Source organism: Phyllobates terribilis, unplaced genomic scaffold (assembly GCF_046119375.1).
Source record: "Phyllobates terribilis strain yellow unplaced genomic scaffold, ASM4611937v1 Scaffold_8__6_contigs__length_399053987, whole genome shotgun sequence".
NCBI lineage: Eukaryota > Metazoa > Chordata > Amphibia > Anura > Dendrobatidae > Phyllobates > Phyllobates terribilis.
In genome coordinates this window covers 260,901,794-260,917,972 of record NW_027362768.1, presented here as the reverse complement: position 1 = coordinate 260,917,972, position 16,179 = coordinate 260,901,794, and the positions used below count along the sequence as shown (strand labels likewise).

The 16,179-nt window shown below is 45.7% G+C and overlaps 1 protein-coding gene across 1 annotated transcript in view; it reads left to right on the top strand.

Annotated features, from left to right (window-relative positions):
- Window positions 1-3,265: 3,265 nt before the first annotated feature.
- Window positions 3,266-16,179, top strand: part of LOC141157209 (cytochrome P450 2D17-like) — a 189,293-nt gene continuing 176,379 nt past the window's right edge. Inside the window, exon 1 of the mRNA XM_073644199.1 lies at window positions 3,266-3,731. Coding sequence (XP_073500300.1) covers window positions 3,537-3,731 — 195 coding nt within the window. The 5' untranslated portion in view covers window positions 3,266-3,536. The remainder of the gene's footprint in view (window positions 3,732-16,179) is intronic.

Below are 16,179 nucleotides of genomic sequence, written 5' to 3'. Positions count from 1 at the left end.
TATCACACCCGTCGTCCTCAGAGCCAACCTGTTCCTGCCCTGACAAAAAACTAAAGTTGTCGCTCCAATCAGGTATTTGAGTCTTATCATCGTCTTCCTCATTGTCTCCACCAACAGGAGTTACAGTTTGGGAATGAGGGTCTATATTATGGTCAGAACCTTCTGCGTCTGGTCCTGGATCCGACTCATAAAGATTCTGGGCATCAGTGCAGATCATTTCCTCGTCTGGATTCACAGAAGCGCTGGAGTCGACCTCTGATTCCCAGGCTATAGTATGAGTAAACAGCTCTGCAGACTCAACCATCTGTTCTACCTCATACTCAGACGGGCAGCTGGAGATTTGGGAGCTGTGAGGAAGCAAGTGCGATTTGGGTGACACCTTTGAGGACTGGAGTATTTGTGATGTTGAAGTTGATGTGGAGGAGAGCCCACTTAAAGGAGCACTTGATATCCGTTGAAGCACCTGCTGTTTTTGTGCCTCATCTGGAATTTGTAGCGATTGGCGTGGCCGTAAGAAAGGGATCTTATCACATTGTCCGCTAAAAGAAGTAGACATTTTAGTTTGGCTGGAAGATGGTCTTTCTTCTGCAGATGTTACTGTTGCTTTAACACCTACCCCACGGACACAACCTTTTTTCCCCTTCCCAACACGCCTATTCCCCTTTCCACCAGCAGCAGGCCTTTTTCCACTCATTTTGGTGGTTAACTAATTCACAACTCTGGAGTTGTTTGCACAAAAAAACAATGGATGGTAACCGAGCAGAGCTGAGTGGCCAAACTGTGGTATTAGGCCAAAACTATTGGCTGGGTTAGATGCAGAAAAAAATTATTTTGAATTTGCAACCTGATGGAGGTCAGTATAGATGGACTAATACAACAAGTCCCACACACAGCTAGAAGCCCAAATATTTTTTCAGAGGTACTGTAGATGCAGATAACAATTAGTTTTAATTTGCAACCTGATGGAGGTCAGTATAGATGGACTAATAGAGAAAGTCCGACACACTACTAGAAGGCCAAATATTTTTTCAGAGCTAGATGCAGAAAAAAATTATATTCAGTTTGCAACCTGATGGAGGTCAGTATAGATGGACTAATAGAGAAAGTCCGACACACTACTAGAAGGCCAAATATTTTTTCAGAGGTAGATGCAGAAAAAAATATATTCAGTTTGCAACCTGATGGAGGTCAGTATAGATGGATTAATAGAACAAGACCCACACACAGCTAGAAGCCCAATATTTTTTCAGAGGTAGATGCAGAAAAAACTATATTCAGTTTGCAACCTGATGGAGGTCAGTATAGATGGACTAATAGAACAAGTACCACACACTGCTAGAAGCCCAAATATTTTTTCAGAGGTACTGTAGATGCAGATAAAAATTAGTTTTAATTTGCAACCTGATGGAGGTCAGTATAGATGGACTAATAGAGAAAGTCCGACACACTACTAGAAGGCCAAATATTTTTTCAGAGCTAGATGCAGAAAAAAATTATATTCAGTTTGCAACCTGATGGAGGTCAGTATAGATGGACTAATAGAGAAAGTCCGACACACTACTAGAAGGCCAAATATTTTTTCAGAGGTAGATGCAGAAAAAAATATATTCAGTTTGCAACCTGATGGAGGTCAGTATAGATGGACTAATAGAAGAAGTCCCACACACTGCTAGAAGCCCAAATATTTTTTCAGAGGTACTGTAGATGCAGATAAAAATTAGTTTTAATTTGCAACCTGATGGAGGTCAGTATAGATGGACTAATAGAGAAAGTCCGACACACTACTAGAAGGCCAAATATTTTTTCAGAGGTAGATGCAGAAAAAAATATATTCAGTTTGCAACCTGATGGAGGTCAGTATAGATGGATTAATAGAACAAGACCCACACACAGCTAGAAGCCCAATATTTTTTCAGAGGTAGATGCAGAAAAAAATATATTCAGTTTGCAACCTGATTGAGGTCAGTATAGATGGATTAATAGAACAAGACCCACACACAGCTAGAAGCCCAATATTTTTTCAGAGGTAGATGCAGAAAAAACTATATTCAGTTTGCAACCTGATGGAGGTCAGTATAGATGGACTAATAGAACAAGTCCCACACACTGCTAGAAGCCCAAATATTTTTTCAGAGGTACTGTAGATGCAGATAAAAATTAGTTTTAATTTGCAACCTGATGGAGGTCAGTATAGATGGACTAATAGAATGATGCTATGCCCAAAAGATTTTACTTCACTAGGTGCAGTAAAAAAATTGGTATTCTATACACAGGTGGTATATCTTGCAACACAGATAGGCTACTCCACTGACTAACACACTCTGCAATAGGCCAAAAAGGATTAGCTTTGCTAGATTCAGCCAAATGCTGTGAAAAAAACTTGCACAGCACTGGCACAGACCTGCCTGGCAAAAACTGATAGGAACTCATGTAACCTAGTCCTGAAAAGGACTCCAATTACAATTAGTCTTTACTCCCACAACCTATCTATTTAAGAGCACAGACCTCCCTGATAAAAGTCGTAGGAAATGCTGTAACCTAGTCCTTAAAAGGACTGCAATCACAACTATTCCCTACTCCCAAGCTATCTGTATATTTGTGCGAAAATTGGCTTGAAATTAACAAGGTATAGCGCACACAGCAACAGCGGTGCCGTCTAACACGCAGCTGCAGCAGTGAGAAAATGGTGGCGACGGGGAAAATGGCTTGGTCTTATAGGGCAAGGACATGTGACATACACTGCCAATGACACATGCCCTTGCTTGTGTGAAAAAAAGCACTTCGCTCCGTGTGTGCGCTGCTGATAGGCTGACAGATTGCACCTCCCCACTGTAAATGCGGGAAAGAGAAAAAAAAATGGAGATCTTCATTGTTCCTGCAGAGATCCATCCCCTGCCCCTCCCCCCACCCCGCTGTACACTCAAACTGCGTATTAACATTAATTTTCATCATTACTGAGAAAAAATCCAGTTATGATTTTGGTGCACGAACAGTTATCGAACATAACCTCGAACAGCCGAATTTTTCTCAAATTGTTCGTGTTCGCCGAACGGCTTGAACACCGCCCAAAACAGCTCGAATTTGAGATTGGCGAACAGTTCGAGTAGAACAACGCTCATCTCTAATGACAAGTCCCTTTCTTGCTCATTTACCTGCAGAGATTAGATGGTCTGCATGCATAGGGCTTGTTAGTGCTTGCACTGTGTAGTGCTGCTCCTGAGAGGACATATTTTGGGTGTGTGGAATGTACTTAATGGACCTTTGGGAGTTTAGAACATAGCTAAGGCATAAATGCCAACATTTCTTGAGTGACAATCGTTACATCTCACCCTAAAATGTTCCTTTCCTTCCCCTGAAACGCCCACATAAAAAACCCCAAGACCTTAAAAAACTTGGATGTATTATGGGTGTATCCAAGCAAAGCTGATTATTGCTTAATACAGTTTTTATAGACTTCTAATTAGATTCCATACAGAGAAGTGATTTATACACTTGTACAGCAAGATCTGTGAGCGAGTAGGTAGCACAGAGAGGGGATGGCGGAGTTTTTCCCCTTTTTGTTTTCCAATGTATTTTTATTGGGGCTTACATTCATTGTTTGCCTTTTCATCTTGGACTTTGTGAAGAGCAGGAAGAATGGATCACACTTTCCTCCGGGTCCTAGAGGTCTTCCATTTCTTGGTAACCTTCTGCAAGTAAACAACAGAAATCCTACAGTAACATTTAATCAGGTACAGTATGTGCATAGTACTGTATGTGCTATTACTGGACAGACACATTTATCCTACAGACTTCTGTACATGCAAAAAAGTATACAATGGCAAAAAAGACAAAAATACTAATGTGAATGAAATTCTTAGTACTGGCACTGCTGACTCAGCAGATCAAATTAGTTTCATCTATGCCTGCCAAATCACATTATATGTGTTATCAATAAACTTTTAATGAAGTTAATGGGTTTTCTTTTCTATAATGTGGGAGTTTGGATACGCTGAAATACGATCTGAGGAGCCTGGAGTGCCTGTACTTAGCATCTTACTTATTCATGTGTTGATCCTGGAACCCTATTTGGAAGTTTACTGGGGAAAAAAACAGGATCAGCTGTGTGAGATCATATTCACTCTATGCATCCTATATCTACAGAACATAAAAAGTTAAGCCTCCATCGAGTTTTGCTAAGATGTTGAAATAAAGTGTTGAATGTCTATCATAAAAAATTGCAGTCTTCAATATAATTTTATATGGATACATCTGTCCTGAATAGTGTTGAGCGAGCACTAAAATGCTCGGGTGCTCGAAGCTCGGGCTGAGCTCGCCGTGATACTCGGGTGCTCGACCCGAGCAACGAGCCCAATGTTAGTCTATGGGAGACCCGAGCATTTTTGCGGCGGCACCCCCGGCAGTCTTTTAAAAGGCTAACAAGTGCCCAAAACAATAGTGACAGTGCTCAAATGACATGGGGACAGCACGGGGATCGCCCCAGGAAGCATTTATGACCCCCAGGTCACTGCTGTCAACAACGTGGTCAGAGGTATTAAACCACTTTTAAGGGCTCACAATAAAACGTTCAAAAACGAAACTGAAACTGCTTTCCTGTGAAATATGTTAAGGAAGTTCCTTTCCAGGGTAAAGACTTGTGTATAAGGTAAAATAAATAACCAAAAAAAAAAATACTCCTCCACACCTTGGGCTATGTTCACAAGTAGCATTTTTTATGCGTTTTTGCACTTTTGTATTGCTTTCAACTGTGACAAATGCATTCACTGGGAAATGTCATTTTAACATTTTACAACCTTATCTGGCCATGTGCTGTGTGACACATGCATACAGTGCTGAAAAAACATGGGAACAGCATGCGGAAGACCCCTGGAAGCATCTCTGACACCCAGGTCACTGCCTAAAAGTGTGCCCATCAGATGCGATCCTTGCCGCATCAGAAGATGCAGACTTGCAACTATCCCCGTGCAAGTCCTTGTCCCAGGGCAGTGTTCAATTGTACCTCCCCCATTCCTTGCAATGCAAGCGCAAATATGCAGCCAACCACCCACCCACCCACCACTCGCAGGCTGCATTGCTATACTGCTAGCTTGCACTTCAAATGGGGCCTTTTAGTTTGGAGGAGGCTGAAGCTGTCCACTACCTCATGGCTGCTTCGGCAGCGAGGTATCCATACTCAGTCCCCAGCCGCCCAGCGGCCGAGGGTCTACACACGGTCCCTAGCCACCTGGGGGCGGCCGGGTGTCCATAAACGGTCCCCAGCCGCCCCTATTTCTCCTGTCACCTTCCCACACACTTTTCTTAGCCTGGCCTGCTTTAGGGCAGCATTGGACATGCCCACCAGAGAACCAGACTCCTCCGGTGGGCCCTGGCTTGTCCATCAGGGGAGTTGAGAGTGCCAAGGTGAGGAGAATGATGATGATGATAGAAGTTAGCATCTGTTTTGTTTTCTTTTATTGCAAACGTAAGTGTGCAGCCTGCCACCCACCCACTCCCAGGCTGCAATACCATACTGCTAGCTTGCACTTGAAATGGGGCCTTTTAGTTTGGAGGAGGCTGAAGCTGTCCACTACCTCATGGCTGCTTTCGCAGCGAGGTATCCATACTCAGTCCCCAGCTGCCCGGCGGCCGAGTGTCCACGCACGGTCCCCAGCCACCAGGGGGCGGCCGGGTGTCTATACTCAGTCCCCAGCTGCCCCGTGGCCGGGTGTCCACACATGGTCCCCAGCCACCTGGGGGCGGCCGGGTGTCCATAAACGCTCCCCAGCCACCCCTATTTCTCCTGTCACCTTCCCACACACTTTTCTTAGCCTGGCCTGCTTTAGGGCAGTATTGGATGAGCCCACCAGAGAACCAGACTCCTCCGGTGGGCTCTGGCTTCTCCATCAGGGGAGTTGAGAGTGCCAAGGTGAGGAGCACTAGGCCTGAGGTGGTCAGCGTTTTGGCGCATATCCTATCTCCTCTGAGGATTGCTGGATGTTTTCCTGCTATTATCCCAGTTCTATGACTCCCTTTAAAACAAAGCTTCAGGTGATAAATGATGGATGAGGTGGTGGCAAAGGAGAAAGAGCAGGAGGAACAGGGACCATTCACATCAAAATCAGTCCAGTCAACCACATATGTCTTGTAGGATATGTTTCTGTAATAAAAGGAGCGGTTCGGCTACACAGTTAGAGAGCATACAGTGAGTGCAATGCCTACCAAAAATTTCGAGGCACTCCAATGCCCCTTGGAAATGACATGGAGGTCAGAGTGCCTTAACTAAACCATTTTTTCCATTTATAGCAACTGGGTCTCCTGTACACTGTTGGCCTAAGCAGTGAATGGAAGGCTTTCCAAAAATTATGAGGAACTGCAATGCCCCTTGAAACAGACGTGGATTACAGCGTACTAAAAACCTTCTACCCATTATTGGGGAGTGGGTCTCCCTTACTTTTTGCCTTTGCATTGAAAAGCAAAAGCTGACTAAAATTAGGAGGAAATGCAATGACTGTTGGAAGAGTCGTGGAGGTTAGAGGTAATTAAAAACAACATTTCAATGCCCCTTGGAAGAGCTGTGGAGTTCAGAGTGGTTTAAGAAGATGTTTTTAATGCCCCTTTGAAGAGACGTGGAGGTCACAGTAGCTTAACAAGACCGTTTGAATGCCCCTCGGAATAGACGTGGAGGTCCCAGTAGTTTAACAAGATGGTTTTAATGCCCCTTACAAGAGCCATACAGTACAGCATCTTAAAAACAATATTCCCATTATTGGGGAGTGGGTCTCCCACAGTCTTTGCCTATGCCTTCCAAGCACACACTGCCAAAACTTAGGACGGAGGAACTTGCAATGCTGGCAAACAAGAGCCATGCAGTACAGCATATTAAAAACATTATTCCCATTATTGGGGAGTGGGCCTCCCATAGTCTTTGCTTATGCCTTCCAAGAAAAAGCTGCCAAAAATTAGGACGGAGGAACTTGCAATGCCCCTTACAAGAGCCATGCAGTACAGCATATTACAAACATTATTCCCATTATTGGGGAGTGGGCCTTCCATAGTTTTTGCTTATGCCTTCCAAGCAAAAGCTGCCAAAAATTAGGGCGGAGGAACTTGCAATGCCCCTTACAAGAGCCATGCAGTACAGCATATTACAAACATTATTCCCATTATTGGGGAGTGGGTCTCCCATAGTCTTTGCTTATGCCTTCCAAGCAAAAGCTGCCAAAAATTAGGAGGAAATGCAATGCCCGTTCGAAGAGTCGTGGAGGTTAGAGTTAATTAAAACAACATTTCAATGCTCCCTGGAAGAGCTGTGGAGTTCAGAGTGGTTTAACAAGATGCTTTTAATGCCCCTCGGAAGAGACGTGGAGGTCCCAGTAGCTTAATAAGACGGTTTTAATGCACCTTGGAAAAGTGGTGGAGGTCACAGTAGCTTAACAAGATGGTTTTAATGCCCCTCAGAAGAGACATGGAGGTCACAGTAGCTTAACAAGACGGTTTTAATGCCCCTCGGAAGAGACGTGGAGGTCCCAGTAGCTTAACAAGATGGTTTTAATGCCCCTCGGAAGAGACTTGGAGGTCACAGTAGCTTAACAAGATGGTTTTAATGCCCCTCGGAAGAGATGTGGAGGTCCCAGTAGCTTAACAAGACGGTTTTAATGCCCCTTGGAAGAGACGTGGAGGTCCCAGTAGATTAACAAGGCAGTTTTAATGCCCCTTGAAAAAGTGGTGGAGGTCGCAGTAGCTTAACAAGACGGTTTTAATGCCCCTTGGAATAGTGGTGGAGGTCACAGTAGCTTAAAATGATGGTTTTAATGCCCCTCGGAAGAGACGTGGAGGTCACAGTAGCTTAACAAGACGGTTTTAATGCCCCTCGTAAGAGACGTGGAGGTCGCAGTAGCTTAACAAGACGGTTTTAATGCCCCTTACAAGAGCCATACAGTACAGCATCTTAAAAACATTATTCCCATTATTGGGGAGTGGGTCTCCCACAGTCTTTGCTTATGCCTTCCAAGCAAAAGCTGACAAAAATAAGGACGGAGAAACTTTCAATAATGGCAACACGGACCACGGTCACCCTGGTGGTATAGTGGGGGTGGAGGCTGAGGATAAGGAGAAGAACATAAAACAGCGGAAATGAGGAAGCGTATACCCATGTGTGGGTGTGAAGCGGTGCATGTGAATACACCTCCCGAAATAACACAGTGGATTTGAATTTATGTTACTCTGCTGTCATTTGGTGGTGATGAGAAGTCTGGCACAATCCAGCCCTTGTTCATTTTGATAAGGGTCAGCTTGTCAGCATTGTCAGTTGACAGGCGAGTGCGCTTATCAGTTATAATTCCCCCAGCAGCACTAAAAACACGCTCCGATAAAACGCTAGCGGCAGGGCAGGCCAGGATCTCCAAGGCGTACAGAGCGAGTTCATTCCAAGCATCCAGCTTGGATACCCAATAATTAAAAGGCACAGAGGAATCACGGAGGACGCTGATACGGTCGGCAAGGTACTCCCTCACCATCTTTTGAAACTTTCCACTCCTTGTGAGAGTACCCTGCGCCTCAGGGCCTGTAAGCTGGGCGGGTCTCAAAAAACTGTCCCATAATATTGACAGTGTTCTCCTGCCTCTGCTGGATTGGAGTTGCGTCTCTCTCGCATGTACGCCTTGATTGGGCAACGAACTGTGACCTCTACCGCTAGCCTGTTCAGATGGGAATTTTTTTAAGAGTTCTGCAGCAAGGGCCTTCTGGTACTGCCCCATTTTTGTAGACCTCTCCAACTCAGGAATAAGAGAGTGAAAGTTCTCCTTGTAGCGGGGGTCTAAAAGTGTCACCAACCAGTAATGACTGTCAACCAACATTTTGACGAGAGGGTCACGGTTAAGGCAGCGTAACATAAAGTCAGCCATGCGTGCCAGACTGGTAACGGGCAAGATTTCCGTGTCCTCACCAAGATGACGACTGACCATGCTCTCCTCCTCCTCCTCCCCCCTGTCCTCAGGCCACCCACGCTGAACCGACGGTATGACAGTTGTACAGGTACTACCGTCTACAGCGCATGATACAAGCTCCTGTTCTTCCTCCTTCTCCTCCTCCTCTCCCTCATTGTCCCCCAGTGCACGCTGGGACGAGATGAGGCTGGGCTGTGTGTAATCGACCTCTACGGCTTCTTGATCCATCTCATCATACTCTGGCTGCAATGCCTCCTCTTTAATTCTCTGCAGAGAGCGTTGCAAAAGGCAGACAAGTGGAATGCTGACGCCATCGCCACTCACCATATTCGTGGACTCCTCAAAGTTTGTCAAGATGGTACATACAGTACAGACCAAAAGTTTGGACACACCTCATTTTATGATATTTCTGTATTTTCATGACTATGAAAATTGTACATTCACACTGAAGGCATCAACACTATGAATTAACAAATGTGGAATTACATACTTAACAAAAAATTGTGAAACAACTGAAAATATGTCTTATATTCTAGGTTCTTCAAAGTAGCCACCTTTTGCTTTGATGACTGCTTTGCACACTCTTGGCATTCTCTTGATGAGCTTCAAGAGGTAGTCACCGGAAATGGTTTTCACTTCACAGGTGTGCCCTGTCAGGTTTAATAAGTGGGATTTCTTGCCTTATAAATGGAGTTGGGACCATCAGTTGTGTTGTGCAGAAGTCTGGTGGATACACAGCTGATAGTCCTACTGAATAGACTGTTAGCTGCTTTTTTCTTGCCATAATACAAATTCTAAGTAAAGAAAAACGAGTGGCCATCATTACTTTAAGAAATGAAGGTCAGTCAGTCCGAAAAATTGGGAAAACTTTGAAATTGTCCTCAAGTGCAGTTGCAAAAAACATCAAGCGCTACAAAGAAACTGGCTCACATGAGGACCGCCCCAGTAAAGGAAGATCAAGAGTCACCTCTGCTTCTGAGGATAAATTTATCCGAGTCACCAGCCTCAGAAATCGCAGGTTAATAGCAGCTGAGATTAGAGATCAGGTCAATGCCACACAGAGTTCTAGCAGCAGACACATCTCTTCAACAACTGTTAAGAGGAGACTTTGTGCAGCAGGCCTTCATGGTAAAATAGCTGCTAGGAAATCACTGCTAAGGACAGGCAACAAGCAGAAGAGACTTGTTTGGGCTAAAGAACACAAGGGATGGTCATTAGATCAGTGGAAATCTGTGCTTTGGTCTGATGAGTCCAAATTTGAGATCATTGGTTCCAACCACCGTGTCTTTGTGCGACGCAGCAAAGGTGAACGGATGGACTCTACATGCCTGGTTCCCACCGTGAAGCATGGAGGAGGAGGTGTGATGGTGTGGGGGTGCTTTCCTGGTGACACTGTTGGGGATTTATTCAAAATTGAAGGCATACTGAACCAGCATGGCTACAACAGCATCTTGCAGCAGCATGCTATTCCATCCGGTTTGCGTTTAGTTGGACGATCATTTATTTTTCAACAGGACAATGACCCCAAACACACCTCCAGGCTGTGTAAGGGCTATTTGACCAAGCAGGAGAGTGATGGGGTGCTACGCCAGATGACCTGGCCTCGACAGTCACCAGACCTGAACCCAATCGAGACGGTTTGGGGTGAGCCGGACCGCAGAGTAAAGGCAAAAGGGCCAACAAGTGCTAAGCATCTCTGGGAACTCCTTCAAGATTGTTGGAAGACCATTTCCGGTGACTACCTCTTGAAGCTCATCAAGAGAATGCCAAGAGTGTGCAAAGCAGTCATCAAAGCAAAAGGTTGCTACTTTGAAGAACCTAGAATATAAGACATATTTTCAGTTGTTTCACACTTTTTTGTTAAGTATATAATTCCACATGTGTTAATTCATAGTTTTGATGCCTTCAGTGTGAATGTACAATTTTCAAAGTCATGAAAATACAGAAAAATCTTAAAATGAGAAGGTGTGTCCTAACTTTTGGTCTGCACTGTATGTCAGACATCCAGTTCCACTCCTGAGGTTTTATGTGTGGAGTCTGACCTGAATATCGACGGCCTTTTTGCAGCTGGTACTCCACAACTGCTCTCTTCTGCTCACAAATCCTTTGCAACATGTGGAGGGTAGAGTTCCAACGTGTGGGGACATCACACACCTTTTGTGTTACGGAAGCTGCAAACGCTGCTGCAACACAGAAAGGGCGGCGGAAGCTGTAGCCGACTTCCGAAAATGAGCTGACAGGCGGCGTACTTTGACGAGCAGATCTGGCAACTCGGGGTACGATTTAAGAAACCGCTGAACCACGAGGTAAAAAACATGAGCCAGGCATGGTACATGTGTGATCTCGCCTCAGAGCCGCCACCAGGTTACGGCCATTGTCACACACGACCATGCCTGGATGTAGGTTCAGCGGTCTCAGCCACAGATCTGCCTGCTCTTTCACAGCTATCCACAACTCACAAGCAGTGTGAGGTTTCTCACCTAAGCTTATGAGTTTCAGCACAGCCTGTTGCCGCTTGGCGGAGGCAGTACTGCAGTGTTTCTAGCTTGTAACTGATGTGATATCTGAGATGGAGGCTGAACATGAGGAGGAGGAGGATGCGCAGGAGCTGTGCACTGTGGGGGCAACTCTGACTGACATAGGGCCCGCAATCCTCGATGTGGGGACCTTCCGTCCCAAGGTCCGACTGGGTCCCGGCTTCCACTATGTTTATCCAGTGTGCCGTCAGGGAGATGTACCATCCCTGGCCACAAGCACTTGTCCACGTTTCCGTTGTCAGGTGGACTCTCCCAGTAACTGCGTTGTTGAGGGCACGGCAGATGTTTTGGGACACGTGCTTGTGTAGTGCGGGGATGGCACACCGGGCAAAATAGTGTTGGCTGGGGACCAAGTACCGAGGGACGGCCACCGCCATAAGGTTGCGGAAGGATTCTGTCTCTACCAGCCTAAAAGGCAGCATTTCCAACGCAAGCAGTCGTGAAATGTGTGAATTTAGGACTGTGGCCTGTGGGGCGTTAGCTGCGAATTTCCGCTTTCGTTCAAAGGTCTGGGATATGGACAATTGAACACTGCGGTGGGACGTGGACGTGGACGTTGATGCTGTTTCTTGAGAAACTGCCATAACAAGTGAAGACTGAGAGGAGGGGGCATCTTTGCATGCAGTATGGACAGGGGATTGCCTTGCACACACAACAGGGGGTTCTATTGCACGCACAACAGCGGAAGAAGCAGTGGTGACACCCGCTGATACTGGTCGTGGACCCTGGGGTTCGCCCCACAAAGTCGGGTGCTTTGCTGCCATGTGCCTGATAATGCTGGTAGTGGTCAGGCTGGTAGATTTGTCACCCCTGCTGATGCTGGCATGGCAGGTGGTACAATTGGCCTTTTTGGGGTTATCAGCAAAGTCTTTAAAAAAATTCCAGACTCTGGAAGACCTACCAGTTGTACTGGCAATGTCCCTCGTGTTGGTGTTACGGGGAACTGTTGCCTGCCTTCTGTGTGCTACCACCACACTGCTTCTTCCTGCCTGTTGGGGTACTCTGCCTCCCTTATCCTGTGTGCTGCTGGCCTCGCTCTGCATGTCCTCCTGCCATGTTTGGTCAGTTACTAGATCATCCACCACCTCCTCCTCTTCCACTTGCGCACCACGATCCTCCTCCTCACTTCCTGGCAATTGTGTATCGTCATCGTCCACCTCTTGTGACAAATTGCCAGCGTCGACTTCCTGTGGCCGTGGCTGTTCAAATATTTGGGCATCACTACATGGGATCTCCTCTTCCACCACTTCAAGCGGAGCAGGCAAGGGGCACAAATCTGGAAATGGACCAGTGAACAGCTCTTCAGAGTGTCCAACTGTGGGATCAGTTGCTTTCTGACGACACTCGGCATGGTGGGAGGAAGGAGCATCAGGGTGAGGAGGAGTATGCGGTCGAGACTCACGGCTACTAAGATTTGACCGTGTGGAAGACAGACCGGAGGTGGTGGTGCCCAGGTAACTGGAAGTATTATCTGCTATCCAATTAATAACCTGTTCACACTTATCAGTTCGCAATACTGGTGTTATTCTGTGCTTCCCTAGTAATTCGGTCAAGAAGTGGGAGCGAGAAGATGTGGCTGTTGGCTGTGGCACATTTTCACCTTGGCCACGGCCCCGTCCTCTGCGCGCACCATCACCAGAACGTCCAGTTCCACGCCCCTTGCCACGCACTTGCCCATTGTAAAGAAAGTAAAATAGCTTACACTCGCACTATCAATGGAAAAGGGTTAAAAAAGTAGATTAGAACCGTGGAAGAGGAAAACCACAGTTCTATTTCTCTGGCCTACACTCGACTCTTTTAAACAATCTGAACAATCAGGGAGAAACTATTACGGTTTTTCTTTACGGAAAAAATAACAAAAGCTGGATAATAGAGATTTTTTTACCGTGGAACTACAACACCACAGTTATAATTTACTGGTGTATACCAGACTTTTTTCAATATATATATTTGCGGCTGAACAGTGAGCGACACACTCAAACTGTTTTTTTTTAGATACAAATGGCCCAAAAGTGGATAATACAGAGGTTTGAACCATGGAACTGCAAAACCACACTTCTGTTTCTCTGGCCTACACCAGACTATTCTCAACAGATATATTTGTGTCTGAACTGTCACAGACACACTTTTTTTTTCTTTTTTTTGGGTGGGGGGGGGGGCACCATAAGGTTAATAAGACGGGTATTTGTACAGTGTGAAGGAGGAAAAAAAAAGAGGATTTAGATGGGAAAAAAAGGATTTTTTCCTGGCCCCTGAGACTTGGAGCTAAGTCCAGCAATTTCAGCAACAGGAGCACACAGAACTGTAATGCAGCATTTGCTGGTATAACCACTGTGTCTCCTATACAGCCTGCCTGCCTGCCTGATATCTGGGATGGATATTAGTCCTGAGAAGGACTGTTTGTTTGATCTGGCAGCCTTTACAGACCCTACACTAACTAACTATTTCGCAGTATACAGTAACCTTCATTCATACTCAATTAAATAGACTGTAGCGTTCTGTAATCTTGATTTAATGGTGATGGTATGAACTTGATAGTGGTAAAAACTATAATACAATACAGAATGATGACAGTCAGTACTGGGTACATTAAAGAAACTAGCACTAACATAGTGATAATACAGGTTACAGTAAACTGGAGTAACTGGCATAAAGATCACTGCCACTGGCTCTATTCTATACAGAATGCATCAACCTGAGTACAGTGCAAGAGGCATTAACTAAATGGTGTATCTTAGTGCACAATACACTTCACTTTACAGTATTTCACACAAAACATGTAACTGTATTTGCTCTTACCGGAATCATCTGACAAGGGAAAAGTTGTAGAGAGTGTAGAGCCAGACAAACGTCTTATCTGCTTCCCTGAAAGCCTGGGAAAACTGATTACATCAACACTTTCTCCCTGAGGAAGGAGGGGGCGGTCCCTCTGCACACATTTTTAAAGGGGACAGACTCTTTTGACTATAAGAGTATTACTAGATGATGTGCAGCTTCTAAACAACATAAACAGACAACTGGTGACCTCTACAGGTCGCAACTAGAATAACTCTATGAACATTCCCTTAGCTGCTCATGAGTAGACAGAACACTCCCCGCTTGGCATCAACGAATGCCACCATTTGACTCTTTCGGGGAAAGCAGCAGCACGAGTTCAGTAACTGGCCTGAGGAACAGTTTATTTTCTCCAAGCTTACCCACTTTAACCTCCACTTTGCGTACTTTCCCATCCTTGCTGGGAAAGGGTTTGGTAACTAGGCCGAGTGGCCACTTGTTTCGATGCGATTGACTGTCTTTCACGAGTACAACATCGCCGGGTTTGATGTTGGGATGGTCTTTCTGCCACTTCGTTGTGGTTTGTAGAGTGGAGAGATACCGTTTTCTCCATCTGTCCCAAAAGGTATTAGACATGCTTTGTACTTGCCTCCATTGTCTTCTGTAGAGGTCTTTGTCATTGAACTCTCCAAGTGGAGCACTTGGGACACAGGTTTTCTGTGTGAGCAATACTGCAGGAGTTAGGACTATCGGGTCTCCGGAATCGCTGGAAAGTGCTGTCAGCGGCCTGGCATTTATGATAGCTGAGACCTCAGCCAAGAACGTAATCAAACTCTCATGTGTGAGTCTGGTGTTCACTTGCAAGAAGATAGAGTCTAGAATTTTGCGTGCTATCCCTATCATCATTTCCCAGGCACCTCCCATGTGCGAAGAATGTGGTAGGTTGAAAGTCCAAGTGCATCCTTGCTCACCTAAGTACCTTTCTACATTAGCAACGTCTAGATTGGAAGGGATTTGGAGTTCTCTGGCTGCTCCGACGAAGTTCGTGCCTCTGTCAGAGCGAATATGCTTCACAGGACCTGTGATCACGATGAAGCGTCAAAATGCATTTATGAAGCTCCATGTGTCCATAGATTCGATTACTTCAATATGGACAGCTCTGATGGACAGACATGTGAATAGAACTGCCCAACACATTGCTTCGGCATGGATTTTCCCAGTGCGTCGTGTAGCCACGAACCAAGGGCCGAACACGTCTAGTCCAACGTTAGTGAAGGGGGGTTCAGTACTTAGTCTGTCGGGTGGAAGAGTTGCCATCTTCTGCTTTTGAAACATGCCACGAAGTTTGCAGCACGTAACGCAGTTACAGATGAGTTTGCTTACTCTTCTCTTCGCTCCAATTATCCATAGTCCGGCTGTGCATAGGTTCCCTTTGGTAAACAAATGTCCTTGGTGTCTCACTAGGACATGATGATGTTGAATAAGAAGGGTTGTGACATGATGACGTCCCAGAACTATTACCGGGTGTTTTGCTGAAACTTTTACCTCGGCTTCTTGAAGGCGGCCACCTATTCTCAACAGTCTGTTTTGGTCGACTATCGGGTCGAGCTTCTTCAACGCGCTGTCTCTAAGAACAGGTTGTCCCTTGTTGAGATTGTCTATTTCTGTCGTATACTTCCCTTTGTACTACACAAGGTATCGTAATCTTGGCCTTTTCTAGGTTGGGGGCGGTGAACGCATGTTTGCAGTGATGCCAACCTTTACAAGGTCTCTGACTCATAGGTATTGCAGACTTGTAGGACTGAGCCACGTGAAGCAGGCAAGCGATGGCTCGAATGAGTGACTTCCAGGATGAGAACCTGCTGAACCGATGAGATTCAAGGCGATGACCTGAAATCATTGTATGTAGGGCAGACACTTGAGGACGAAGCTCTTCGTCGGCA